The sequence below is a fragment of the Salvelinus alpinus genome, chromosome 6 (assembly GCF_045679555.1).
Source record: "Salvelinus alpinus chromosome 6, SLU_Salpinus.1, whole genome shotgun sequence".
NCBI classification, from domain to species: Eukaryota; Metazoa; Chordata; class Actinopteri; order Salmoniformes; family Salmonidae; genus Salvelinus; species Salvelinus alpinus.
Genome location: NC_092091.1, coordinates 78,640,685 through 78,667,755, shown reverse-complemented (window position 1 = coordinate 78,667,755; position 27,071 = coordinate 78,640,685). Strand labels below are relative to the sequence as shown.

Genomic DNA, 27,071 nt, shown 5'->3' with positions numbered 1-27,071 from the left:
TTCAGTATACATGGGAGATGAGAATTGTAGGCTACTACCAAGTGCCTTGTCCTCAGGTAGACGCCACATTAGCATAGCCATTAACCTAAACGAAGAAACCATGTTTCAGAATTTATATATTTGCATCCAGGTATACTTATGTAGGTGGGTCAACATATTTCATATGATTTAATGCATGTTATTAACAAAGTGTGCTCCATTTGAAGCATACATTGAAAATACACTTTATTACTTTAAACAAAATGTTGAATCATTTTGAGACTACAGGAAATATTTTTTTTCTATTTTTGTGGGTGGCAGGTTGCCTAGTGGTTGGAGCATTGGGTTGGTAGATTGAATCCCTGAGCTGACAAGGTCAATCTGTTGTTCTGCCCCTGAACAAGATAGTTAACCCACTGTTCCTAGGCTGTCAATGTAAATAATCATTTGTTCTGATTTGCCTAGTAAAATAAAATAAAATAGGTTGACTGCTATGTTAAACTACTGCAGTCATGGATTGCCTTAGTTGTCAACAGCTTTGTGGCTATTGTAGTCTTTTCGCTGTTGAAAAACAAGGATATCTAAAGTCAGAGATGGTAGAAAAAGCGAGACCCCACTCCCTAATTTATTTGGATTAGGGAGGGGCCACTCGAGTGGACTACTTATTGCCCCTCCACGTGGAGGGGGTGCCCCTGGGTGAGACTTCTCACTGGCAAATTCTTTCTGGTCGGGGCAGTGTGGGTGGGGGGAGCAGGATGTGACAATAAGTCAACTCTCTCGCGTGAGCATGCCAGATATTATGGAGGAACTGTGACCTCACGCGGGAAAAGCATGCTCACCATCTTTGCTAAAGTTGTCCCATGTGATGTATAAGCAGATGCTCCTCCCCTCACCTCCTGGCTGTCTTCCTCGTCTCACCTCTGGAACAGCACCTTAGGTTTCAACCCTTTTGTTATAACCCTGTCAGTACATGCTCCAGGCTACTCTGAATGCAGCAGGAAAATGGTAAGTCAACATGTTTTTATAAAAGTGTAGCGGTGGAAAAAGGACTCAATTGTCATATGTGAGTTAAAGTAAAGATACCTTAAAAGAAAATGACTCAAGGAAAAGTGAAAGTCACCCAGTAAAATACTAGAGTATACTTGAGTAAACTTGAGTAAAAGTCAAAGTATTTGGTTTTAAATATACTTAAGTATCAATAGTAAATGGAATTGCTGAAATGTACCTACATATCAAAAGTAAAAGTACAAGTATAAACCATTTCAAATTTCTCATATTAAGCAAACCAGACGGCACTATTTTATTTTATTTATTTATATTGCCGGATAGCCAGGGGCACACTCAGACATAATTTACAAACGAAGCGTTTGTGTTTAGTGAGTCCGCCAGATCAGAGGAGGTAGGGATGAACAGGGATGTTCTCTTGATAAGTGTGTGAATTGGCCATTTTTGTCAAAATGTAACAAGTACTTTTGGGTGTCAGGGAAATTGTATGGAGTAAAATATACATTGTTTTCTTTAGGAATGTAGTGAAGTAAAAGTAAAAGTTGGCAAAAATATTAATAGTAAAGTACAGATACCCCAAAAAGTACTTTACACCACTGTAAAGTGTCAGGTTAAGATATGTTTTGATGACTGGCAGGTAGGCTACTTCTAATTCAAACTGGAGAAGACTTTAGAACTCACAATGTCGTAAAAATTGCAATTCCTCTCAGGTAATTTGAACAAGTAAAAATCAAATGGCCCAGATCTAGAATGATGACAGAATGTAAGGAAGTTTACAAAAATGGTTTTATTTGTTCTTAGCATACATGAAACAATTGTCTATTGTTAATGTTATTTTTGTAAATACTTGCAAACTGTCTGGCAGCGTTCCAGGTACTTTGTTTTGCGGCTGCGCTGCGAGTCTCAGAAGATTGCAACATGATAATATGTCCCATGAAGGGGTTTCCTGACGTGATACACACTCCTCCAGGCGTTGTGAGATGTAATGTTTGTATGCTGAAAAAAACAATCTGGAGCGCCATCTTTCTCTCAATATAGTTGTAAGTCTAACCCCCTCACATTCAAATCTGGACCAGAGCCAGTTACACTGCTTTTTAAAAACGATTCCCCTCTAATCAGGGACTGATTTAGACCTGGGACACCAGGTGGTGCCATCAATTATCAGGTTGAACAGAAAACCAGCAGTAGTCCTCGTAGGGTAACATGTGAATACCCCTGGCCCAATTGCTACAGCTACATGTGAGGTTAATAGCTGTGCACATAATCCTAATAGGCCTACCTCTTCATGGACTACATTTGAACATTTTCATATTTTACGGCATGGGTATTCAAATCTTGAAATGGGGCTGTTTTCTCTTCTACCTGATGATTGATTGCACCCACCTTGTGTACCAGGTCTAAATCAGAGGTCCAGGTCTAATGTCCCAGGTCTAATTTGAGGTCAAGATTTTGAATTTGAGGGTTTCAGGGCATGAACTTTAGGGCATGAACAGATTGAGTTAAAACATTGTTATTTTAACAATGCTGGTTATACATCTTGTTGACATTCATCCAATGACACCTTGACTTGCTTTAGACACCCTCACTGCAGAACATTTTTCTCATGAAATCATGTGACTTATAGTTAGAACGACTCCTGTAACCGCACCCTGCTACAAGCAAGAATCAAGTGGACAAACCAGAAATATTACATATCTGTTTGATAGCAAACCTAGATGATAAGATGAACTGTCATCTTTTTGGCTAACCACATTGGAACATTCTAATCTTTTAGGACATGAACTGGCAGAGCAGGTTTAAATAAAGTGTAGTGCCATTGTTTTCAGTAAGATGTATCCATGGTGATAGGAGGGACAGCAGGCAGACTAAGGGCAGGGCAGCCACCTGAGGACAATATTCACTTGTCTGTGTCAGCTTAATATGGCCTAAAATGGCAGGTGGTAGACTGTCTATTACAAATGAAACTCTACAACTGATGACTATAATTTCATAAGAAATGACTGACATGAAAATGATGAACTGAAGCACGTGATGATGGTGCGCCTTTACAAGTAGTCCATCCTAAATCAACTGATTTATCACACTAGCATGATACAGCAGCCATCAGCATTATATTATCAGAGTACTGAGGCAGTGCTGGACAGATACCTTCATTTGTTAAGACACCATTGTTTATGTGTCTACTGTAGTCTACAGGGATCATTACAGAGTACGGTCCATGTTTTCATTATACTGATAACTACTGTAGTGTAGCCAACTAGTGAACATTACTGTAAGTCCAGTCCATGTTTTCATTATACTGATAACTACTGTAGTGTAGCCAACTAGTGAACATTACTTTAAGTCCAGTCCATGTTTTCATTATACTGATAACTACTGTAGTGTAGCCAACTAGTGAACATTACTGTAAGTCCAGTCCATGTTTTCATTATACTGATAACTACTGTAGTGTAGCCAACTAGTGAACATTACTTTAAGTCCAGTCCATGTTTTCATTATACTGATAACTACTGTAGTGTAGCCAACTAGTGAACATTACTGTAAGTCCAGTCCATGTTTTCATTATACTGATAACTACTGTAGTGTAGCCAACTAGTGAACATTACTTTAAGTCCAGTCCATGTTTTCATTATACTGATAACTACTGTAGTGTAGCCAACTAGTGAACATTACTGTAAGTCCAGTCCATGTTTTCAATATACTGATAACTACTGTAGTGTAGCCAACTAGTGAACATTACTTTAAGTCCAGTCCATGTTTTCATTATACTGATAACTACTGTAGTGTAGCCTACTAGTGAACATTACTGTAAGTCCAGTCCATGTTTTCATTATACTGATAACTACTGTAGTGTATCCTACTAGTGAACATTACTGATAGTCCAGTCCATGTTTTCATTATACTGATAACTACTGTAGTGTATCCTACTTGTGAACATTACTGATAGTCCAGTCCATGTTTTCATTATACTGATAACTACTGTAGTGTAGCCTATTAGTGAACATTACTGGTAGTCCAGTCCGTGGTTTCATTATACTGATAACTACTGTAGTGTAGCCTACTAGTGAACATTACTTTAAGTCCAGTCCATGTTTTCATTGTACTGATAACTACTGTAGTGTAGCCTACTAGTGAACATTACTGTAAGTCCAGTCCATGTTTTCATTATACTGATAACTACTGTAGTGTAGCCAAGTAGTGAACATTACTGTAAGTCCAGTCCATGTTTTCATTATACTGATAACTACTGTAGTGTAGCCAACTAGTGAACATTACTTTAAGTCCAGTCCATGTTTTCATTATACTGATAACTACTGTAGTGTAGCCAACTAGTGAACATTACTGTAAGTCCAGTCCATGTTTTCAATATACTGATAACTACTGTAGTGTAGCCAACTAGTGAACATTACTTTAAGTCCAGTCCATGTTTTCATTATACTGATAACTACTGTAGTGTAGCCAACTAGTGAACATTACTGTAAGTCCAGTCCATGTTTTCATTATACTGATTACTACTGTAGTGTATCCTACTAGTGAACATTACTGATAGTCCAGTCCATGTTTTCATTATACTGATAACTACTGTAGTGTATCCTACTAGTGAACATTACTGTTAGTCCAGTCCATGTTTTCATTATACTGATAACTACTGTAGTGTAGCCTATTAGTGAACATTACTGGTAGTCCAGTCCGTGGTTTCATTATACTGATAACTACTGTAGTGTAGCCTACTAGTGAACATTACTTTAAGTCCAGTCCATGTTTTCATTGTACTGATAACTACTGTAGTGTAGCCTACTAGTGAACATTACTGTAAGTCCAGTCCATGTTTTCATTATACTGATTACTACTGTAGTGTATCCTACTAGTGAACATTACTGATAGTCCAGTCCATGTTTTCCATTATACTGATAACTACTGTAGTGTATCCTACTTGTGAACATTACTGATAGTCCAGTCCATGTTTTCATTATACTGATAACTACTGTAGTGTATCCTACTAGTGAACATTACTGTAGTCCAGTCCATGTTTTCATTATACTGATAACTACAGTAGTGTATCCTACTAGTGAACATTACTGTAGTCCAGTCCATGTTTTCATTATACTGATAACTACTGTAGTGTAGCCTATTAGTGAACATTACTGGTAGTCCAGTCCGTGGTTTCATTATACTGATAACTACTGTAGTGTAGCCTACTAGTGAACATTACTGTAAGTCCAGTCCATGTTTTCATTATACTGATAACTACTGTAGTGTATCCTACTAGTGAACATTACTGTAAGTCCAGTCCATGTTTTCATTATACTGATATCTGAGGCACTCAGTATTCCATTCCTTGTTTTATTTATGCACTAGCTAGCTACAGGTTTAGTGAACAACAATGTATCTATGTATCCCCATAATCCTTTCAGTAAAGTTCAACAAAATATATCAGATGCCTGACTCCCATTCTTATGGAGTGAACGTTATTTATAAGAAGGGTTACATGGAGAAAATCTGACCTCTCAAATGAAAATGGATGGCCCTCCCTTCAGCAACATGTATTTGACCTAAACCCTCACGGAACGCTTAAAAAAGTGACCCCCCTTCATACCCAAAACAACAATTAAAACGAAGTGGATAGCAGAGAACATGTCTACCGTTTATTCTCACTTCTTGGACAGACCAGAGCTTTAGAGATGCAATTTTAGATCTGTTCTTTGTCCTGTAAGGATTCATTTTGGTAGAGCACAGGGCTGCGGGCCAGAAGGTTGTGAGTTCCCAAACCACCGTGGACAAGAGTAGGGGTGGAAAGATCTCCTTTACAGTAAAAGGCTCCCGAGTGGCGCAGCTGTTTAAGGCACTGCATCTCAATACTAGAGGAGTCACTACAGACCCTGGTTTGATTCCAGGCTTTATCACAACCGGCTGTGATTAGGAGTCCCATTGGCCGGTGCACAATTGGCTTGGGTTTGGCCGGGGTAGGCCGTCATTGTAAATAAGAATTTGTTCTTAATTAACTGACTTGCCTAGTTAAATAAAATAAAAGTTTTGCATAAATCTATCATCGTATTTGCAGGTTCGAGAAAAAATTACATTTAAAAAAAAATGTTATTCAATTTTACATCATTTTACATATTAGCATAATATTTTTTAATACCACACAAATTACAGAATCACAGGCTAAGAACGGACAGAGAAATATGCCTATGTGTTCATCTTATCAAATTTCTCCAATGCCAAACTTTTCTAACAGTGGCTTAACCCAACGAGAAAAGGTCATAAGTGTTTCCCTAAAAGCTGTCTGGTTTTAAACATCTTTTATTATACAGAAAGTGAATATTTTAATCAATTGATAGTGACATAATTAGATTACTTCTCTCAAAGAAACGAAACAATGACATCCTCATATGCATCGGAGTCATGTCTTTCCTGCGTATTTTACATCTTGTTTCTAGCATAAAGCATCTCGGACCAAAGCCCTGTTATAGATCACTTTATATAATAAGATCTGTTTTATTTTATTCAAAATCTTAAGCTATCAAGGGGTAGGCCTGTGCAGTTTTCCATCCAAAAATAAATTTAAATCCTATGATATTCCCTGTCATACACCTTTAATTCCAGTCTTGGTTTTAACTTAAAGCTGCAATGTGTAATAATGTGAGTTATAAATCTGTCATATGTCATTCTCATTGAAATCAAGTCTAAGAAGCGGTATCTGTTCAATCTGTGCTATTTCTATGATTCCCGATCATACGTTTTGTTTTTGCTTCTTTTACCTCTGGTTTTATATACCATTTTCAAACAGCTGAAAATACAATATTTTTGGTTATCGAAAACATATTTCACAGCAGTTTAGATGGTACAATGATTCTTTACACAAAGACTGGTTGTTAAGTCACATAAACTGAAATTAGGTGAACTATTCAAATTTTAGCAACCAGGAAATGCCAGAGCTATTTCTGTATATTGCACCTTTAACAGCCCTTCACTGACACTGAGGTAGGCTTTTTAAAGAGTGCATGGTGGGTGAAGGAATTGACCAAATCTATGTATATAGCAGCCTATAACCTAATTTTGTCTGTCAAACAGGTAGGCCTACCTCTTATTTCTTAAATAGAACGATTTCTCATTCTTAAACACAGAGAAATATTTAACTTTCATCAATTACAAATTACATGGACTAGATTTTTCAACTGGCTCCTCCGTCGCGACGTCCCCTGAATGCCCATCTGCTAGCCTGCTAGCCGCGGCCCGCTAGCTGTCTAGAGCATATTGGACTGTTTTTTTTTTTTTTTTTTTTTTGGGGATCAGCTTAATATTGCGGAAAGAATGTTGCTTCCAATGTAATTGTCTGCATCATTTCCAATCCCCCATATTTGGACTGTTAGCATATTGGACTGTTAGCTGAAGAGATCCATCGGCCAATTTCTTGGGCCACTATACCTATTTTTCCAATTGGACTGGACCCCTTTACTAGACAGAGCTCTACTAATCCATCACGACTGGTCTGCCCACGTAACTGCAATAGGAGCCTACAACAGACTTCTTCCATCGCGACGTCCCTCTAATGCCCTTCTGCTAGCTTGCTAGCCTCGGCCCGTTATCTGTCTGAATCGCCGTGTCTCCAGCCAGCCTAACCACTCACTGGACCCCTATGATCCTTCGGCTAAGCATGCCTCTCCCTAATGTCAATATGCCTTGTCCATTGCTGTTTTGGTTAGTGATTATTGTCTTATTTCACTGCAGAGCCTCTAGCCCTGCTCAATATGCCTTAGCTAACCCTTTAGTTCCACCTCCCACACATGCGGTGACTTCACCTGGTTTAAATGATGTTTCTAGAGACAGTATTTCTCTCAACATTACTCAGTGCCTAGGTTTACCTCCACTGTATTCACATACTACCATACCTTTGTCTGTACATTATGCCTTGAATCTATTCTATCGTACCCAGAAACCTGCTCCTTTTACTCACTGTTCCAAATGTACTAGACGACCAGTTCGTATAGCCTTTAGCCAATACCCTTATCATACTCCTCCTCTGTTCCCCTGGTGATGTAGAGGTTAATCCAGGCCCTGCCGTGCCTAGCTCCACTCCCATTCCCCAGGTGCTCTCATTTGTTGATTTCTGTAACCGTAAAAGCCTTGGTTTCATGCATGTTAACAAGAGAGAAGCCTCCACCCTAAGTTTGTTTTATTCACTGCTTTAGCACATTCTGCCAATCGGGATGTCCTAGCCGTGTCTGAATCCTAGCTTAGGAAGACCACCAAAAACCCTGAAATTTCCATCCCCAAACTATTACATTTTCCGACAAGATATAACTGCCAATGGGGGCGGAGTTGCAAGCTACTGTAGAGATAGCCTGCAGAGTTCTGTCTTACTATCCAGGTCTGTGCCCAAACAATTTGAGCTTCTACTTTTAAAAATCCACCTTTCCAGAAACAAGTATCTCACCTTTGCCGCTTGCTATAGACCACCTTCTGCCCCCAGCTATGCCATGGACACCATATGTGAATTGGTTGCCCCTACCCCGGTCAACATCCCTGCACCCCCCACAGGAACTCGCCCAAGCCTCCCCCATTTCTCCTTCACCCAAATCCAGATAGCTGATGTTCTGAAAGAGCTGCAAAATCTGGTCCACTACAAATCAGCGGGGCTAGACAATCTGGACCCTCTGTTTCTAAAATTATCTGCAGAAATTGTTGCAACCCCTATTACTAGCCTGTTCAACCTCTCTCTCTCTCGTATTGTCTCAGATCCCCAAAGATTGGAAAGCTGCCGCGATCATCCCCCTCTTCAAAGGGGGAGACACTCTAGACCCTAACTCCTACAGACCTATATCTATCCTACCCTGCCTCTCTAAGGTCTTCGAAAGCCTCGATAACAAACAGATCACCGACCATTTCAAATCCCACCGTACCTTCTCTACTATGCAATCTTGTTTCCGAGCTGGTCATGGGTGCAGCTCAGTCACGCTCAAGGTCCTAAACCGTATCATAACTGCCATCGATAAAAGACAATACTGTGCAGCCGTATTCATCGACCTGGCCAATGCTTTCGACTCTGTCAATCACCACATTCTTATCGGCAGACTCAACAGCCTTGGTCTTTCAAATGACTGCCTCGCCTGGTTCACCAACTACCTCTCAGATAGAGTTCAGTGTGTCAAATCGAAGGGCCTGTTGTCCGGACCTCTGGCAGTTTCTATGGGGGTGCCACAGGGTTCAATTCTCAGGCCGACTCTCTTCTCTGTATACATCAATGATGTCGCGCTTGCTGCTGGTGATTCTCTGATCCATCTCTATGCAGACAACACTATTCTGTATACTTCTGGCCCTTCTTTGGACACTGTGTTAACTAACCTCCAGACGAGCTTCAATGCCATACAACTCTCCTTCCGTGGCCTCCAACTGCTCTTAAATGCAAGTAAAACTAAATGCATGCTTTTCAACCGATCGCTGCCCTCACCTGCCCGCCCGTCCAGCATCACTACTCTGGACGGTTCTGACTTAGAATGTAAACTCTCCTTCCAGACTCACATTAAGCATCTCCAATCCAAAATCAAATCTAGAATAGGCTTCCTATTCCGCAACAAAGCATCCTTCACTCATGCTGCCAAACACACCCTCGTAAAACTGACTATCCTACCGATCCTTGACTTCGGCGATGTCATTTACAAAATAGCATCCAATACTCTTCTCAACAAATTGCATGCAGTCTATCACAGTGCCATCCGTTTTGTCACCAAAGCCCCATATACTACCCACCACTGCGACCTGTACGCTCTCGTTGGCTGGTCTTCGCTTCAAACTCGTCGCCAAACCCACTGGCACCAGGTCATCTACAAGTCTTTGCTAGGTAAAGCCCCGCCTTATCTTAGGTCACTGGTCACCATAGCTGCACCCACCCGTAGCACGCGCTCCAGCAGGTATATTTCACTGGTCACCCCCAATGCCAATTCCTCCTTTGGCCGCCTTTCCTTTCAGTTCTCTGCTGCCAATGACTGGAACAAACTGCAAAAATCACTGAAGCTGGAGACTCATATCTCCCTCACTAACTTTAAGCACCAGCTGTCAAATCAGCTCACAGATTACTGCGCCTGTACATAACCCATCTGTAAACTGCCCATCCAACTACCTCATCCCCATACTGTTATTTATTTATTTATTTTTCTCCTTTGCACCCCAGTATCTCTACTTGCACATTCATCTTTTGCACATCTATCACTCCAGTGTTTAATTGCTATATTGTTATTACTTCACCACGATGGCCTATTTATTGCCTTACCTCCCTTATCTTACCTCATTTGCACACACTCTATATATACTTTTTCTATTGTATTGTTGACTGTATGTTTGTTTATTCCATGTGTAACTAACTCTGTTGTTTGTGTTGCACTGCTTTGCTTTATCTTGGCCAGGTCGTAAATGAGAACTTGTTCTCAACTTGCCTACCTGGTTAAATAAAGGTGAAATAAAATAAATAAAAAATATTTGAAAAATACTAAACCTCCCTTTGACTGAAATTGAAAAAGCATTACTCTCCATAATTTTCCCCTAGGTAACCATTCTGTGCATTTCAATCTGTCCCTTATAATCATAAGATAATACAACAGGAAGAGGAACATTACAGTGTATTGTAGTTTTTACCAATGCATTTATCACTGATTTGTTTAGGCTACAAACACCAACATAAACCCCCAGAGCAGTGAAGCAGTATTTTTGAGTTTAAAAGGTTTTGTCAATATTTGGAATTTAGTCTTCTGATTTACAGATTGATATGGGACCAGACCAGTCCTCTTCAGGATTGTGAGGTCTCCTCTCTGAGAGTTATAATGAGTTATCATCAGGTAGCTGAGAGTGGAGCCATCACTAAAAAAAGACATAAGGATCTTGATGAGACCATGGACCCTGATATGAAGAGGTGGGTGTGTCCCATAGCATGACGTCTGTTTCCATTGCAGTTATCAGGATGACAGTTGATTATATAGTAATTACTGGAATTATAAGCAAGGTTTAGTAATAGATTACATTTTAATTTTGTAGGTTTCAATTTCAACTGTATGCAGTCTCCAGTGATAAAATGGTGGAACTCAGTTTCCCCCCTTTTAACCCCTTCAGTATGCCTAAACACTGCAGTATTTCATTTCCATCAAACTAGTACCCTGTGTTCCCCATATCACTATCAGGAAGTTCTCAGAAGCTAAAGCTTAAATCTACTCTGTTCACAGTGTCCATGTGCATAAGACAGACTTTCCTACACCCAGCTGGGAGTCCACAAGAACACTGGAGAGTGAAGGAGAACTAAGGTGTTCTAATTATAATTTGTTGTGTATCTTATTTTCTTGATTACCTCACAATTCACACTTAAGTCGCAGTTCAATGTTTTTTTCAATTGTTGTAATAGAATAACAGAGAAGAATTGGGAATAAATTCAAATGCTTTATACTGAAATACATTTAGTAATTCCTTAATTAGTAAAAATAAAATCCTACTTAGTAATTGATTACTTATTATATAATATACTATCTGTTATGAATGGTAAACCAATACAACACGTGCAGTGTTGTATGACCCATGTGTATAACATAGACATCACATATGTTTCCTGTCAGTTTGATTGAATATACAGTATTTTACTGTTTGCAGGGTCCATATGGAGAGAGCAGAGTCACCAGCCCCCAGTTACCTATCAATGAAGACTCACCAATCTATGGATACACCTAATTATTTCAAGGAAGGAGACTTTACTAAAAAAGAGGGGTATGACATTTATTATAGAACTTTATAAATGTTGATCTCAATATGAATTAATTTGTTGACTTTTCCACCAGACATATGGTAAGTCTAATAACAATGATACAAGGTGTAGTTGAGTTACCATGGCGTTAGCACTTTTAGAACTATTCCATTGGTTCCATTATATGGAACAAACTGAATAAAGTGCAGGCAGCTCAAATATTTGAAGTATTTGACAATATATTTTATTCATGTCTGACTTCCACCCCTCAACGTTTTGCATTAGTGTAACTTATAGGATTCATCTGGAGAGAGCAGAGTCACCAACTCAGAGTTGTGTATCAGAGAAGACTCACCAGTCCATAGATCCCCCTGTCTCTTTCAAGGAGGAGACCTCTACTCAACAAGAAGAGTGAGATCATACACTGTGCTCTTCCACATTCTTATCCAGTAGTTGTGAGGATGACTAATAAAACAATCTGAATATTATGTTGTGATATGGCTACTACTCATGTAATACTACTCATTTCATTATTTTGTAAACAGCTTTTTCTTTATGTCATTGTGTTGTTTCTTCATCTTCCACTGAACAGCATCCGACGAGGAGAGGTGGTCTGTGATGTATGTGAGGTCAAAGCTGTGAAGTCCTGTCAGACCTGCACTCAGTCCTACTGTGAGACCCACGTTAGGAAGCACTACACACTACCTAAACTACAGACACACACCCTGGTGAATGTGACTGGAGACCTGTTCAGAGACACCCTGTATAGAGGAGACACCCTGTATAGAGGAGACTCCCTGTATAGAGGAGATGCCCTGTATAGAGGAGACTCCCTGTATAGAGGAGATGCCCTGTATAGAGGAGACCCCCTGTATAGAGGAGACTCCCTGTATAGAGGAGACTCCCTGTATAGAGGAGACTCCCTGTATAGAGGAGACGCCCTGTATAGAGGAGACACCCTGTATAGAGGAGACCCCCTGTATAGAGGAGACGCCCTGTATAGAGGAGACGCCCTGTATAGAGGAGACGCCCTGTATAGAGGAGACCCCCTGTATAGAGGAGACCCCCTGTATAGAGGAGACGCCCTGTATAGAGGAGACGCCCTGTATAGAGGAGACGCCCTGTATAGAGGAGACCCCCTGTATAGAGGAGACCCCCTGTATAGAGGAGACTCCCTGTATAGAGGAGACCCCCTGTATAGAGGTGACCCCCTGTATAGAGGAGACGCCCTGTATAGAGGAGACGCCCTGTATAGAGGAGACCCCCTGTATAGAGGAGACTCCCTGTATAGAGGAGACTCCCTGTATAGAGGAGACACCCTGTATAAAGAAGACCTGCAGCAGAGACTCTGTCAGGAACACCACAGAGCTCTGGAGGTGTTCTGCAGGACAGACCAGAAGCTGATCTGCAGTCTGTGTGTAGTAACAGAACACAAAGGACATGATACAGACTATGATGAGATAAAACAAGCAGGAAGACAGGTACGTTTTGTTCTCTTGAAATATGCTGATCTCGTGTTGTCACATTGTCAGATTTTCTATAGTTTTGCTTGCAAAGTCAGTGTTTTCGAATGAAAACTTATCATGTAAACTATGTGCAAGTACATTAGTTCCATTTTCTTACTGATTCTTGTTCTATTCTGATACCAGGTACCAGACGAAGAACACAACCAGAGACTGTCTTTAATTGAAGGTATGTTCAAACCTTTACTGTTTCAGCATGCGGTTTCATTGTTAATAAAAAACAAATGACTCACCAAAGTTATTGACATTTGTCAAAGTTGTTAAAGGGGCAATCTGCAGTTCAAACAATAACAAAGGGACACCCCATCACTGTTTATAACAAAGACTAAGGGATGGGCCTGGAGACAGAGCTTTGTGTGCAAGGATTGACCATTCATGATATCAACATTGTAGTTTTAACTCTGTTTTGAGGCTAAAGTGTTTGTTTACAATTTATATTGTTTACAAAAAATGACGTAACAGACAGGTTCTGGACAGGCCAGTGCCAATAGAGACCTGAACTGGGTACTGGATCATGGACACACCACACAGATACAAAAATGTATCTACTTTTATTGCTATAATAGATGAAAATGCATACAATAAGGCTCGGGCAACACTGCTCTCAGAATGCAATACACAAAATGGCGGCGTCAGCTTTGCAGGACTTTGATAGAGCAGGAGACCAAAACCACTCAATAGTTAGTACGTGAAGGCACAGCAAATCACTCAAGTAAAGCACAGCAAACTTAGCTTCAGAGGCAGTGTTTAGACAGGCAGCCCAATTTAGATATTTTTTTACACATATTAGTCTTTTGACCAATCACATCAGATCTTTTCACATCAGCTCTTTTTCAGAGCTGATCTGATTGGTCAAAAGAGCAAGTAGTGAAAAAACATAAACATTGGTCTGCCTGTCTAAATAATGCCAAAGGGATTTACATTGCAAACTTGGTTTCATTGTGAGATACACAGCAAACGTAGATTATGAACTGAAAGACTACTCTTTACCACCAAAGTTCAGCTAAATGCCAAGCTCTTTAAAGCAATAAAGACAAACAGATTTACAGGGTACAATGCAGCCATTTCTATCTCAATTTCAAATCATTTCTGGGTAACAATTAGGTGCCTTACTGTGATTGTTTTCAATTCAGTTATTATTATTATTTTTTTAAATTGCTTCTTAGCAAAGAGCAATTTCTCAAGCAAGAATTTTGCGAGGACTTTCTGGTAGTGGTTAGAGTGGGGAGGGGAAAACTGAAAACTAGCTGCTATTGGCAGAGAGGTTTGGAACTCTTATTGGTCTATTGACTAGTAATGTTACGTTTGATACTGGAGCTCCGAGGCATGCGTCGAAATCGCTAAGCAGTGTGCCGATGCCTGTATCACTTTATCAGAAGCACGTGATCAATGACGTCCGTAGCTTTGTTTCGTCGAATGACCACCTGATTGGTTGAACAGAAGATCAAAAAGGTTATGCTGCCCATGCAATACGGTGTGTGAGACGTCATCTATAATAATTTGGCTGCTCTAAATTATTTTGACCAGCAGGTGCCACTAGTGTACACTGTTGATCAAAGCTTCGAGTAAATAACCTATTTGACACAATAGTCTGGAAAGCCTTAATGCTTTATGAAGCTTTGTTTCCCCATCACTACTATTAACTAATTTGCCATACATTTGAACTATTTAACTAATTTAAAGTAAAAATATGTTGTTCTGCCCCTGAGCAACCCATTGTTCCCCGGGCGCCAAAGACGTGGATGTCGATTAAGGCAGCCCTCCGCACCTCTCTGATTCAGAGGGGTTGGGTTAAATGCAGAAGACACATTTCAGTTGAATGCATTCAATTGTACAACTGACTAGGTATCCCCCTTTCCCCTTCCCACTTTCCCCTAATTTGCCACTGCGAGCTGCTGGCTAGAGCGCACGTGCTAATATCATAGTGGGCACATTCGCTATATAGCGCAATTTGTTTTGTGACAAAACCATTACTAGAGTAGAAAATGTGATGGAAACCCATTTAACTTGTATCTTTTATTCATTAAATGGGAATATAACAGCAAAAGTAAATGTAATGTTTTTATGCTGATTTTAGGATATTCGGATGAAAATCTGTTGCCAATTGGATGGAAACCTAGCTAGTTAGAAAGTTACATAGAAAATAGATGTGACAATTGACTGCTACGGTGTGTTTCCACTGAACTGAATTGTGTCGATAAAAACAGTTAGACGTAATGATGTCACACAAAAAAAAACATTACAAAAAAAACTAGAGTCAAATGTATTTCCATTATCCATTTAGGGAAATTGATGAATGAACTGCAGACAGCCTGTATGCCCTCCCACCTATCTGGTTCATGTCTCAGGTAGCCTGCAAAAGCCTGCATTGATAGAATGCAAGAATTGACTAATATTTGCCACATTCTAATAATTCTCATGTGACAACGTATTGCCAAGGTGCATGCCATGGTGAAACTTGCACTCCTGTAGCCTAGATCTGAAACTTGCATCCAGCCAACCAGAAAAGCAAGGCGAAGCAATTCAAGCATTCTTGAAAGTGAATACAACCCTTGTCCTGCAAAGAAACATTATTTTTATAGTTGAAGAATAGATTTAGAAAGCAGTAGGCATTTAGAATTAAAATTGGAGTGGAGCTTTATAGTTACATGATGACATCACATGACCTTCAAAATTATTCGGCAATCATCATTTTTTCAAAAAACTGTTTCCATAATAATTTTTTGCCACAAAGAAAGAAAAAAAAAATCCACCCCTTTCAAACGGATACAAAATTTTGTCAATCTTTAGAACATTTCTCGAGCTGTCGTTTCCATGACACGTCACAATGTTGTTGTTTGTGAAATTGCTATTGTTTAATAAACCTGGGTCAATGGAAACCTGCCTACTCTTCTTCTGCTTCTTCTTCGTCTGTTTCTTCTTCTTTTTCTTCTTCTATGGTATAATGGTGGTCCTTGTTAAACAAACGTTTAAGGTGCATGCTGCCACCTACTGTGCTGGAGTGTAACATCAATCATGGTTTGCCTAATCTGTACTACTAATAAAATAAAATAAAAACAAACACCTACTAACTTCTGATTTTATATCTCTGGGCCTCTAGCGTCTCTCTGCCCCTGGCATCCACCAAATTTTGCACTGCGTTTCCCCCGCAATGACTTTTTCAGGCAAAACCTTCTCAAACCCAAGCAGCACTGATAAGCTTTCATTTCTTTGACCCTCTTTCCTACTGATCAACATTTTGGCCTCCCTTCACATTTTCTTGGACATGGATAGTGTGACCCCAAATGATTCCCCTCAATTTAGCATAAGCTCCAGGGACATGGATTTTATGACTTCAACAGGGTCACCAGGAGGGATTAGCCAATGAAGTTGGAAGTCCCACCCAGTTGAGTACATTAAAATGGTGGAAGTCCTCAATTGTGCTTCCCATGCAAATACGGCCATTCTCTATGGTAATTTCCATTGGCCACTAGAGGCCTCTATCATTCTCTATGGTAATTTCTGTTTGAGCTGACATATGCAGTGTTTACCGTGAATGCAGTCTCCCGCAAACGCGATCGGTTGGGAATGTTGAGCCAATGATCAGAGCATTGTGTTCTTCTTCAAATACAGTGCTATGTTTCTTAAATGGCTATATTACCATAATCTAGTGGCCACAAATGAAGGACACACAAGATTTGGTTCAGGACTCCAGCAATGCAGGTTGCTTTAAATTACCAATATTAGCTTTACACCTTTACAAACACCAAAGAAGAAGAAAAGTGACAACTTTAAAATGAAGATGGCCTCAATGGCGCTGGTCATGCTGTCACACACGCCATAATGGCACAGATACAAAGATGAAAACCTCTTTCAATCTCTATGGTGTTAACTTACCCTTAAGTATTAATAAGATTTTATAAACTATTAAAAAGGTTTTACGAATGTTTTACATGGGTGCACTGTTTCAGCCTAATTATTAGGTGTCCTTGCACCGTAGGCGGCAGGTAGCCTAGTGGTTAGAGCATTGGGCCAGTAACCAAAAGGTTGCTAGATTGAATCCTCGAGCTGACAAGGTAAAAATCTGTCGTTCTGCCCCTGAACAAGGCAGTTAACCCACTGTTCCTAGGCTGTCATTGTAAATAAGAATTTGTTCTTAACTGACTTGCCTAGGTAAAAAAAAGGTGAAATCAAAGGTGAATTCAGATAAACTGTAAATCCCTTGAGCTATTCAGTTTCCAAAGGGAATTATTATGAGATCAGATATGGTAGATATATGGTATGTTTTGGTTGGTTAAATTTGGAGGAATCAGTAGCACTTTACATTACAGCATGACTTTTTCTATTAAATATGTTTTCTATTAAATATGACCGATAATTAATTACCATATTAGGGACATAATTAAACATTTAGGAGGGAAAATGTAAGTATTTTAAAAAACTATTATCTGCAGTTTTTTTCCACATTATTACATTAAGATGTAATGCGGGAACATACATGTAACTTCCAAAATAATGGAAACACGATTGAGATTCAAAAACATACATTCTACACCGGAGTGGAGCTACTCTGAACACCCAAAACCCTCCTGTTGTCCCCCAAGTTTTTAGAATATGAACTTTTAAAATTGAGAGTTTCACTGGTCAGTTACTTTAAAGCTCTTCATACCAGTTCCTTTCATTGCCCTTACACTTCACGTCTGATCAATGACTTAAATGTAAATGTGGTTTCTGAGTTAATTAAGCAATTAACATCAGTTCATGTTTAAGGTCATATGAAATGCTAGGCAGGCCATTATTTAGTCTATTATTCTGGCTACCAAGGCTATGCCCCCATAGGATGGCAATGCCCCCATAGGATGGAAATGCCCCCACCCACAGGGCATAAGTGATCATTGAATGGTTTGAGTGTGAAAGCGATGTAAAACATATGCCATGGCTGTCACCAGATCTCAACTCAGCTGATGGGAAATTCTGGAGCCCTGCCTGAAACAGCATTTTCCACCACCATTAACAAAACACCAAATTATTATATTTCTTATCTAAGAATGGTGTTCCATCCCCCCAAGGCAGGTAGCCTAGTGGTTAGAGCGTTGGACTTATTACTGAAAGGTTCCTAGATTGAATCCCCAAGCTGACATGGTAAAAATCTGTCATTCTGCCCCTGAACAAGGCAGAAGCTAGCTATTTGTGTAGGTAGCTATCAAGTAAACACAATGATATAGTAACTTGTTGACTTAACTCTAGAATGCCTACTTCAAGTGTTTTAGTACTAGTCTGTAATCTCAGGACTTAACCTATGCCTTTTTTTATTTTTATAAGGATAATAAGGATTTGTTCTTAACTAACTTGCCTAGTTAAAATAAAAAATAGAGACATTGAACTTGAAACCCTGTAAGAATCCTAGATCCAGCTGTCTATTTTAGGGGGATGCAGATCTCTGAAATACAGTGTAACGAAGTAACTTTTTGTGTCTCATGTTACATTACATTGTGAACAGTTTTCACTGGCACACAAATCCAAAATAATTTCAGTTTGCAAAATGGAAAGTTTCTAATTGAAACAGTCACCTTAAAACCTTTTGTCAATAGGGGGAGCAGTTAGCATTATTTTTTTCTGGGTGTCGCCAAATTAAACTGCCTCGTGCTCAATTCTTGCTCGTACAATATGCATATTATTAATTCTATTGGATAGAAAACACTCTCTAGTTTCATAAACCGTTGGAATTATGTCTGTGGGTGACCCAGAACTCTTTCTACAGCGAAATCCATGACAGGTACTGCGATGGTCTGAGAGCGAAGCTCTGGTCTCAGATCAGTTTTAAAAGTCTGTGTGTATCCTATGGAACGACATGAACTGCACCCGCCTTCCCCTGGATGTCAGTAACCAATGAGAAGTGGAATGGGCTTGCTACGTAGCTCTCAGAGGTTATAAAAGGCCAAGGAGTGAGGGTATTTTCCATTTTCCAGCCATTTTCAAACGCTCAATTATCAACGTTAGATGTATCCGTCTGTAATTTAATTAGATATAGGTGTTAGAAGAATCATAACGAAGCTATTTTAAACCGAGTTATATCAGATTATGCGAGTATATTGCTATTTTTCGGAATTTCCTCAGTATTGCGCCTTGAGGATTTGGACACGTTGGGGCAAAATAGCTATTGTTAGCTGCTATATCAGAAGTTGAATGCAACGTTTTACAACCAAGCAACGATTCTTTTGGACAAAGGACCACCATGCCAAGATTCTGATGGAAGCTCGTCGAAAAGTAAGAGCTATTTATGATGTTATTCCGTTTTTATGTGGAAAAATGTAAACTCCATAATGGCGATTAGTGACGCGATTATTGCAGCACTAGTCTGGCTGTAACGCACACTGTATGTCTAGTAACGTTAATTTTAAAAATCTAACTCAGCGGTTGCATTAATAACTAATGCATCTTTCATTTCATGTCCAACCTGTATTTTTTTAGTCAAGTTTATGAATAGTTTTTGATAAAAATATTTGTATTTTCAAAATGGCGCCGGGCAGATTGCTTGAGTAGTTGAACACTATTTCCATTGTGTAAGCACGATTTGTGCCGCTAAATATGCACATTTTCGATCAAACTCTATATGGATTGTGTAATATGATGTTACAGGAGTGTCATCGGAAGAATTCTGAGAACGTTAGTGAAAAAATTTATATGTTTTGGCGATGATAACGATATCGCTCTCTTTGGCTTGAATCAGTGCTCGGGTAACGTTTGCATATGTGGTATGCTAATATAACGATTTATTGTGTTTTCGCCGTAAAACACTTAGAAAATCTGAAATGTTGTCTGAATTCACAAGATCTGTGTCTTTCCATTGCTATGTGCTGTGTATTTTTAAGAAATGTTTTATGATGAGTAAATTGGTAATACAAGTTGCTCTCTGTAGTAATTCTAGTCGCTTTGGTGAGATTTGTGATGGTGGCTGCAATGGCAAACTATGATTTATACCTGAAATATGCACATTTTTCTAACAAAACCTATCCTATACCATAAATATGTTATCAGACTGTCATCTGATGAGGTTTTTTCTTGGTTAGTGGCTATCAATATCTTAGTTTAGGCGAATTGGTGATAGCTACTGGTGGAGAGAAAAAATGGTGGACAAAGAAAAATGGTGTCTTTTGCTAACATGGTTAGCTAATAGATTTACATATTTTGTCTTCCCTGTAAAACATTTTAAAAATCTGAAATGGTGACTTTATTCACAAGATCTGTATCTTTCATTTGGTGTCTTGGACTTGTGATTTAATGATATTTAGATGCTACTATTTAAATGTGACGCTATGCTAGCGATGCTAATCAGTGTGGGGGGGGTGGGGGGTGATCCCGGATCCGGGTTTCTGAGGCGGTAAAAGTTAACTTGATTCATTAACGTGGTTCTTCAATAATTACTTCCCTTTGGAGTTTAGGAGCTCGATGGATTTTCTGATAATATCTGAATTCACCTTTAAATGTTCGCTTCCATTTCTGTGAGTCACTGTGTCACAGAGATGGTCTGTCTCTGCTTGCTTTAACTTCATCCAAAGTACAGTGTAAAACACCTGTTAGTTTGCTTTTCTGCTACATGTTGAAGAGGATTTGTAATCATGACTCTTTCATTTATCTATTTACAGGACCTTGTCTCAGGGAGCTGTTGTCAAAGACTGGACTAGAAAATCATTATGAAAACAAGCTGACGTTAAGTACTGTCCTTGAGATAAATGCTGATACTACATCAGATGAACCTCTTACCACTATGCAGTCACTTCCAGGGGCCTTCCTTAAGAAATTAATGATGGCAAATGTGAATGCTAGGAGTGTGAAATGTCTGACCACTGACCAGGAGGTTTCCTATTATGATGTAGACATCCTGGACACTGATAACAGTAATGTAATTAATCCACTGGACCTGATAACTGCCCTGTTTCTGTGCTCAGATGGTTTCCTGCAGCAGGAGATGGTCCAGAAAATGTCCATGTGTCAGTTTGCTGTTCCTCTGCTGCTGCCCAACTGTGACACAGAACAAAGCACTTTGATGCTGTGGGCCTTGAGGGACATAGTGAGGAAATTTAGACCCTCTTCCCAAATGGCCACAAAGGCTTTTGTTGAGGAGAGAATTGTTATCTCTGATATTCCTATGGTGTCCTTTGTTAGGATAGGAGAGAGCAGCTTGTCCAAGTCTCATATTTTGAACAAGTTGCTGAGGAACCCTCAACAGTACCATGATACATTTGTTCATCATGATATGGACTGTGGCGATGTCTCTCGTCAAATCTCAAATGGACTGGTTGAAATCAGCTGGTACTTTCCCTGTGGGAACAGAAACATAGACATGTTCACTAAGCCTGTGTCTGTTGCCAATCTCAGAGGAGACATCAGGTCCTTTGAAAAACAGTTCTCCTTTCTGTGTCAAACATCAGCTGCAGTTTACATTTTCATTGATAATTTTGAGGCAGATCTCAAGGTTTTGGAAGGAAAAATCACAAAAGCAGAGTTATTTCTGGTCGTCAACTCTCAGAAAAAAACCTTCAGGGTGGAAACATTGAAGAAAATGATCACAAACTACAGTATCAACCCAACATGTGTGATTGTGAAGAAAAAGCAGAATGATGCAGAATTTGTCAAAACCCTGCAGTCCTCTGTGGGTGACGTCATCGAAAAAAGTAGAAACAGATTGACAGTTGAAAACATGGCTGACATGGCTCATCAGTTTGGGATTCTGGTTGATGAAGACTCTGAGTGTCAGAGTGCTAGGAAGATTGCAGATGAAATCACTAGGAATATCACAGACACAATTACATTCAAAGACCAACAGCTACCCTTACAAGGGCAAATCTGGAAAGAGCTTTCCCAGTTGGAGAAAGAGAGATGTAGACTGAGAAAACAAGGGGATCAAGACATTGAACACTACAAAATCTCTCTGAAGAAAAAGGAGGAAGAGCTGAGAGAGAAGCAACATACATTTGACATGTCAGATGCAATGGCAAGCTTCATTTTAGGATTGTCAGGTTCAGGAGCGGAGCGTTCCTATTTCCTCAAATGGATGCGGATAAATCTGGACAATCTGTCACGTCAGAATCTGTCTGGTTTGAGGGACCGGTACAAAGATCTTTGCCAAAATTCTCGGGAGAAAAAAGACGACATTAAAGATTTGGATAAGCAATTATCTGATTGTTCCTTGGGTCTTGAACACTTCCTGCGTGAGTTGGGCCAGTTATATGAAGCTTCCTGCTCCCTCCCTGAAAGTAGCCCACAAAGGAAACAGATGGAGCATCTCCCTGGATTGTGTGCTCAGATGCTGTTGGATGGCTTCCCCATTGAGCTTGTGGATGGAGATGCATCAAATATCCCTCTGAAATGGATATCAGCTGTTCTGACTCAGCTTCATACTCTTGTGGACTCTAACAGCAAGATCCGGGTGGTCACAGTTTTAGGGGTCCAAAGCACAGGGAAGTCCACTCTCCTCAACACCATGTTTGGGGTCCAGTTTGCTGTCAGCAGTGGAAGATGCACCAGAGGGGCCTTCATGCTACTGATTAAAGTCAACAAAGACCTCAAGGAGGAGCTGAAATGTGACTTCATCATGGTCATTGACACAGAGGGGTTGAAATCACCAGAGTTGGCTCAACTAGATGATAGCTATGAACATGACAAGGAACTGGCAACACTGGTGATTGGACTTAGTGATGTCACTATCATCAACATGTCCATGGAGAACAACACAGGGATGAAAGACATTCTACAGATTGTTGTTCATGCTTTTATCAGGATGAGGGAAGTGGGGAAGAAGCCGATATGTCATTTTGTGCACCAGAATGTGTCAGACATGTCTGCTTATGACAACAACATGAGGGACAGAAAGAAGTTGTTCGAACAGTTGAATGAAATGACCCAGGCAGCAGCCAGAATGGAGAAGAATGAGAATATCACTAAGTTCACTGATGTGATGGAGTATGATCCAGACACAAGCAGCTGCTACATCCCAGGACTCTGGAATGGGACTCCCCCGATGGCTCCAGTCAATGCTGGATACAGTGAGGCTGTGTACAGCTTCAAGAAGACCTTGATGAAAGATTTCAGAATCTGCCAGAGAAATGATGACATGACACATTTCCTGAAGTGGACACAAAGCTTGTGGGAGGCAGTGAAATTTGAGAAATTAATCTTTAGTTTCAGGAACAGCTTGGTTGCAGATGCGTACTCCAGATTATGCTCTGAGTACAATGGTTGGGAATGGGCCTTCCAGAAGGAGATGTATACATGGATGGTGAGTGCTGAAACTAAAATATCCAATATTGTCATGACAGATCAACATCCCCAGAGGTCCATAAGAGATGTGCTACAAGACTTGATGATAGAAGCATCTGAGAAACTGTCATTGGGAGAAAATGAAATCCAAGACAATCTAGTGAAATACTTTAAAAAGCAAGACGGCCATGTCAATCTGGTGGAAAAATACAAGGAAGACTTTGTGTCCAGTGCCAAAGCACTGAGACGAGAGACAGAAAACACAGTTAGGAACAAACTGCAAGGAGCTGTTGAGATCAAAGAGGGAATGACAGAACTGAACAACATCAAGAGCTCTCAGACAAGTACAATGGAAAAGAAGGTTCTGACTCTGCTACAGTACTGTAGAAAGAAAGAATCTGTTCTATCAGATGAGGAACTCAGTAAAGAGTTTGAAATCATGTGGAGGAAAACTCTGTCTGAGATACACTTCAATGGACTCCCAAGTAGAGATGTGGCTCAAGATACCTTCCTCATGTTACGTGATAATCTGATAACGAGGGGTAGTCATGTCAACAAGATGTTGGTTGGAAACAGTCTGGTGGATTGTGGGAGAAAAGCTTTTGTTTTGGATTCAGAGAGTTGGTGGCAGCAGTCTAAAAACATAGCAAAGTACAATCATCCCAACTATCACCGGAAAAAACAACAAGACCTCTGTGATGACATCATAAGACAGTGTCAGGAGTTTGTAACCCAGAGGGTGAAAAGCAAAACAGATTACCATGACACTGACATCAAAGAACTGCTTAGAATAACTGACAAAACATTGCAACAACACACACAAGTTAAAGTTGGTGAGGAATGTGAGGTTTCTCTGAAGCTACACATCTGTGGCAGAGCAGCCAGAGAGTTCCAGAAGATGCATAATGATTTCATTGTATCCAATGACCCAAGGAAGTGTCTGGAACAGTCTAAGATCAAGTACCATACTGAGTTCATAGACTTGTTTAATAACTGAGATCAGTGCCTAAGAAAGCTAAGGACTTCACAAAGCTCTTACGACCAGCTGTACAGGACTATGTGACCAAAATGATTGGTCCTGATATGGTTGATGAAGTGAAGACAGGTGAAGGGTCAGAGGATTACATCACGAGGGGATTTCCAGTTCTCCATTTTAAAACCGCTCCTGACAGATAGAGAATATGAGACATGTAAAGGGTACATGATCTCCCAGAAGACTGGAAGGCATTAACAACTCATGATTCAATGAAGAGCTTGAAAGAGTCTTTCAACATGAAATAAAGTGGAGTTCTACTGTATAAAATGACTGTTGTTTCCCAACATGTTAACATATCATTTAACATTCAAATACTTGACAACCAGAAACAATTCTGGTTTCATCACAGAATTAAATTGTAAGGAGCCAGTCGCCCAGAGTTGTTGAAATAATGTGCAGATCTGGAAATACACAACTGGATCACAGAAAGTCATATTTACAAATACATTAATAAACTATATGACCACTTAGCAATTTGTTCCATAATTATGTTCCATAATGAAATAGCTAACATGTTGAATTGTATGTCAAAGGAACACAATATTCTAATCTAAGTACATTTATACAACTCATGATGTCGTAAGAAAATCATTTTAAGTAAATGTAGTAATCAAACAAATGGAAGAAAAGTAAATGTGAACACCAATGGGTTAACCAACAGATTGAGCTTTTTGACCTTTATAAACACAATATACAGGTAAATAATGAGCTCGTCTGACATTGTTTGTTTATTTTCAATTATAATAATTATATTTCTCTCATTTACTTTTCCATCTAACCTACAGTAGGGCTTGATATGCCTTAATCACAGATTATGAAGAGACTGCATCATTTAGTGGTTGACTTGCCCTTTGTTTTTATTTGTTATTTTACTTTTTACTTTTTCATCTTAATGTATTTTTTTAATTTAGAGAATATGCATATTGGTGAATATTGGTGAATATATGAATATTGGTCTCTTAAATAATTAACTTCAACAAGAATGATTACTAAGTAGACTTTAAATCTGTTTTTAATTGATCACACCTTCTAATAGTGATTTGTTCAATGACTTCATTGCTTTGAACACATTAGTTTGGATAAAGTGTAATTCATAATCAGTGACCATCAGTAATGTAACTTCATTAAAACTCTTCAGGTATGCTTGATGTATACTACTGTTCAAAAGTTTGGGGTCACTTAGAAATGTCCTTGTTTTTGAAAGAAAAGCTAATTTTTTGTCCATTAAAATAACATCAAATTGATCAGAAAAACAGTGTAGACATTGTTAATGTTGTAAATGACTGTTGTAGCTGGAAACGACAGATTTTTAATGGCATGTCTACATAGGCGTACAGAGGCCCATTATCAGCAACCATCACTCCTGTGTTCCAATGGCACGTTGTGTTAGCTAATCCAAGTTTATCATTTTAAAAGGCTAATTGATCATTAGAAAACCCTTTTACAATTATGTTAGCACAGCTGAAAACTGTTGTCCTGATTAAAGCAATAAAACTGGCCTTCTTTAGACTAGTTGAGTATCTGGAGCATCAGCATTTGTGGATTCGATTACAGGCTCGAAATGGCCAGAAACAAAGGCCTTTCTTCTCAAACTCATCCGTCTATTCTTGTACTGAGAAATGAAGGGTGTTCCATGCGAGAAATTGTCAAGAAACTGAAGATCTCGTACAACGCTGTGTACTACTCCCTTCACAGAACAGAGCAAACTGGCTCTAACCAGAATAGAAAGAGGAGTGGGAGGCCCCGTTGCACAACTGAGTAAGAGGACAAGTACATTAGAGTGTCTAGTTTGAGAAACAGACGCCTCACAAGTCCTCAACTGGCAGCTTCATTAAATAGTACCCGCAAAACACCAGTCTCAACGTCAACAGTGAAGAGATGACTCCGGGATGCTGGCCTTCTAGGCAGAGTTCCTCTGTCCAGTGTCTGTGTTCTTTTTCCCATCTTAATCTTTTCTTTTTATTGGCCAGTCTGAGATATGGCTTTTTCTTTGCAAGTCCTCAATTACCCTCAACAGCCCAACTCCAGTCCTCCAGTACCCTCAACAGCCCAACTCCAGTCCTCAATTACCCTCAACAGCCCAACTCCAGTGCTCCAGTACCCTCAACAGCCCAACTCCAGTCGTCCAGTACCCTCAACAGCCCAACTCCTGTCCTCCAGTACCCTCAACAGCCCAACTCCAGTCCTCCAGTACCCTCAACAGCCCAACTCCAGTCCTCCAGTACCCTCAACAGCCCAACTCCAGTCCTCCAGTACCCTCAACAGCCCAACTCCAGTCCTCCAGTACCCTCAACAGCCCAACTCCAGTCCTCCAGTACCCTCAACAGCCCAACTCCTGTCCTCCAGTACCCTCAACAGCCCAACTCCAGTCCTCCAGTACCCTCAACAGCCCAACTCCAGTCCTCCAGTACCCTCAACAGCCCAACTCCTGTCCTCCAGTACCCTCAACAGCCCAACTCCAGTCCTCCAGTACCCTCAACAGCCCAACTCCAGTCCTCCAGTACCCTCAACAGCCCAACTCCAGTCCTCCAGTACCCTCAACAGCCCAACTCCAGTCCTCCAGTAC

At 39.9% G+C, this 27,071-nt stretch overlaps 2 protein-coding genes across 4 annotated transcripts in view; both read left to right on the top strand.

The window, feature by feature from the left end:
- Positions 1–27,071, top strand: part of LOC139579458 (up-regulator of cell proliferation-like) — a 584,460-nt gene that overhangs the window by 73,289 nt on the left and 484,100 nt on the right. The window lies entirely within an intron of this gene.
- Positions 877–24,975, top strand: LOC139579456 (interferon-induced very large GTPase 1-like). The gene is made up of 8 exons (XM_071408137.1): positions 877–984; positions 10,742–10,891; positions 11,199–11,276; positions 11,617–11,730; positions 11,993–12,118; positions 12,300–13,188; positions 13,357–13,399; positions 20,856–24,975. The coding sequence occupies exons 2-8, from the start codon at positions 10,803–10,805 to the stop codon at positions 24,464–24,466; spliced, it is 4,950 nt and encodes a 1,649-aa protein (XP_071264238.1). The 5' UTR covers positions 877–984; positions 10,742–10,802; the 3' UTR covers positions 24,467–24,975.

Excerpts from the sequence above, each read along its gene's own strand:
- LOC139579456 (XM_071408137.1), top strand. The coding sequence starts at position 10,803 with ATGAGTTATCATCAGGTAGCTGAGAGTGGAGCCATCACTAAAAAAAGA. Across the intron at positions 11,277-11,616 it reads GAGAGTGAAGGAGAACTAAG|GGTCCATATGGAGAGAGCAG; the intron begins GTGTTCTAATTA and ends TACTGTTTGCAG. Across the intron at positions 11,731-11,992 it reads GACTTTACTAAAAAAGAGGG|TGTAACTTATAGGATTCATC; the intron begins GTATGACATTTA and ends GTTTTGCATTAG.